This window comes from Thalia democratica, unplaced genomic scaffold, assembly GCF_965202585.1.
Source record: "Thalia democratica unplaced genomic scaffold, ktThaDemo2.hap1.1 HAP1_SCAFFOLD_603, whole genome shotgun sequence".
Lineage (NCBI taxonomy): Eukaryota > Metazoa > Chordata > Thaliacea > Salpida > Salpidae > Thalia > Thalia democratica.
Genome location: NW_028139618.1, coordinates 39,447 through 42,758, shown reverse-complemented (window position 1 = coordinate 42,758; position 3,312 = coordinate 39,447). Strand labels below are relative to the sequence as shown.

Genomic DNA, 3,312 nt, shown 5'->3' with positions numbered 1-3,312 from the left:
TCATGACTCTTGGGCTCTCTGTATAAGACATTTTGGTTTTGGAGAAATAAATTCAAACGGTCAATACCTTCTAAAGTTTTGTCATCAACAGAATCTCTGTGTGATAAATTCAGTTTTTTAAACTAAATTGCAGCATAAAGTATCTTTGAGACACCCCTGTTTTAAAAACTGGCACCAACTAAATATATCCTATTGAGACACCATTGTAACTATATTGTATCAAAGCACAAATTGCAACAGCAATCATTCTTTGATCTGCTTTAAAATGCATATTACAAAAAAGTACATGCAGAATCAAATAATTTAGCTTATAAATTTTGACTAAATATTGGAGAAGTGCATGATAAGGAGATATTAAAAGGTTCACAGCTCTGATGCCATCGGTCTCTTTGTTGGACACATCTGCTTTTGAGTCTTGGTCTAGGATCAAAAAAAGTATATACACAATGCCTTGAAATCTTTTGGAACAGAACAAATATACCAACAAACAGTTTGAAGAAAACATCAATGTGTTACTTTTTTTATTAAAGATAAATGGACAGGCTCATTTTGATTATCAACATGACCCAAGTTGCACCAGTCAAAAAATACTTTTTGTAACCAGATACTTTTTTCAAAGAACAGCTAGGAATTACTCATTGTTATGGTTAAAAGCTAGTGATCTATTCAAGATGCTTCTGACAGAGGAGATACCACATCAGTCTATGAAGGAATAAGAAAAGCAATTATACCAACTAAAAACTTAAAATCACCTTTGCTATCAAAAACTGGAGAAGTTTAACAGTAGAAATGAACAGTTAGGTATATGGGTTCAAAACTTTTCCCTTCTGTAATCTACACAGAATATTATTATTGATGGTGGACTTAACAGCATGAACTTAGTAAAGCCTTTGATATGATAGCTCCTTGGAAAGTTCAAGACAGTGACGGCATACAAAAGGACTGAAAAATTACAGGGGAATTTCTCTTCTTGCGATTGCTGGTAGATTTTGGAAGAGTAGTTCTTCCTCAACTCTAGAAGCTGACTGAAAGAGTATACCCTGAGTCTTAATGTGGATTAAGGTCTAAATGATCTACCACGGACACAATATTCTCTGTACACCAGTAGAAGAAATGTAATTAACTTAACATGACTTTGTACATCAATTTTATTGACCTTACTCTTAAAGCCTTTGACTTAGTGAGTAGAGAAGGACTATCATTCATTTAACATAAAAATATGCTCCATGCTGCACTTTAACCCTCCAGGGACACATGTGACCTACAGGCAGCAGTTTGTCTACCCCTGATTTAGAAACCTATAGCTCAAAAATAGATTGAAAGTCTAAAGTAAGTATTTCATATAAGGTATGCACTTTTCCTTGAGTTAAAAATGTAAAAATGTATATCTACTTTACTGTACTTTTTTTCTTCCTTAAGAATATTTTAAAACTTTAAGAGCTGTTAAAGATTGTAGTTTTTACTACTAAAATAAAGTTTTAAATTATTTTATCAATTAGTAAAAGTATTAGATTGGTATGAATTTATACATAATTGATAAAAATTGTTTTTTGATTGAATTTTTAATAATATTGAACCTTTTTAAACAAAATACTTTTTTCAGGTTTTTTGTTAAAACTTAAAATGTTTGGAATAGGACCTGAAAACAGGCCTGGTGCTTCTGGGGAGTTGAAAAAAGAAGAGGTTGCCAAAACCAACTTTCCATGCAAGCTACTAAGTACATTCGACTGTGAGCAGGAAGCCATAAGGGCCGTGAGACTTAACTTTGACGGCAACTACTGCCTCTCATGCGGCAGTGACAAGACACTGAAGCTGTGGAGCCCACTCAAGAAACTATTGATAAAGAAGTACACAGGCCACGGCTCGGACGTGCTTGACGTTTGTGCCAGCACGGACAACAGCAACCTTGCCTCTGGCAGCAAGGACAAGTCTGTCATATACTGGGACGTTTCCACCGGGCAGATAGTCAGGAGGTTCAGGGGTCACGCCGGGGCAGTGAACTGTGTCACTTTTAACGAGGAGTCCACAGTTGTGATGTCGGGATCAGTGGACAAACTCCGTCAGATGCTGGGATTGCAGGTCCAGGAAAAACCAGCCCATTCAAACTTTAGGCGAGGCCAAAGACACCATCACCTCTGTGCAGGCTTCTGACCACGAAGTAGTGACTTCTTCAATTGATGGTTTTGTTAGGAGGTACGACCTGAGAAGGGGGCAGATGCATGCAGACAACATTGAAGTACCAGTGACCTGCACAAAACTTTCAAAAGATGGACAGTGCCTCTTAGTGGCAACTCACGACTCCACTGTGAGGTTGCTTGACAAGGAAACTGGGCAACTGCTGAATGAGTATAAAGGGCACAAAAATGTAAATTATTCAATTGAATGCGCTCTGAACAAGGATGATGATCACATCATTTCAGGCTCAGAAGATGGGTTCTTGTACAGTTGGGACTTGATACAAGGAGATGTTCGCCACAAGTTACCGGTATGTAAGAACCCTGTGATTACTATGGCAACACACCCAGTCAAAAACATTCTGGTAACAGCATCTACCAATCAAATGCTTGTATTTGGTGATGAAAGTTTTGACCAATCAGATTAATTATAAGATCATAAAATAATTGGTTATTTTGTTATGTTTCTTGTATTTATTATTAAATTTGTAATAGTTTAGGTAATGGTACAACTCATAGTTTAATTATTTTTTTATGTTTAACGAAGTAATAAGCGTTTAAAAAAAAAAGAAAACATTTAAAAATGTTTTGCTCACTTGTAAGATTAAATTGTTTTAAGCTTATGTAGTTTAAATGAAACAAGTTTATTTTTATAGTATGGTTTTATTAGTTTTGAACATGTTTTTATTTATTTGAAAACCTTAGATATTTTGATTATTTGTCAAGAAAAAAACTTTTTTCAAATTCCTTGATAAACAATAAGCAGTTAAATTATTTTCTTTTAATATTTCAAGTTTTAGTTCAGGAATATGTAAAAACATACTAACATTAAACATTTTTATCCTATATTGTTCGCTATATACTGATTAACAAGTATGTTTCAAATAAAGTATTTCCTTACAGTGAAACTAGTAGTAAGTTTGTTGTTAGAAAATTGTCAAGTATATATATAATAGAAGTATTTTTGCCATGTATTTTTCTGTTAAAATAATTCATTTTATTTAAAAGTTTAGTAGTTAAAAACTAGTTATAAAAGATTTTGTACTCAATTTTTGCTTTACTTTGTTATTATAAGTTGTATTTAAAACAATTTTCAGTTGCTTAAATTTATTTTCATGTTTTCTTGTTTAGATGTCTT

At 33.5% G+C, this 3,312-nt stretch overlaps 1 protein-coding gene across 1 annotated transcript; it reads left to right on the top strand.

The window, feature by feature from the left end:
• Positions 1 to 1,623: 1,623 nt before the first annotated feature.
• Positions 1,624 to 2,602, top strand: LOC145846753 (WD repeat domain-containing protein 83-like). The gene is given in 2 exon segments (XM_082953371.1): positions 1,624 to 2,052; positions 2,054 to 2,602. Coding segments are annotated over 2 exon segments (978 nt in total).
• Positions 2,603 to 3,312: the final 710 nt, after the last annotated feature.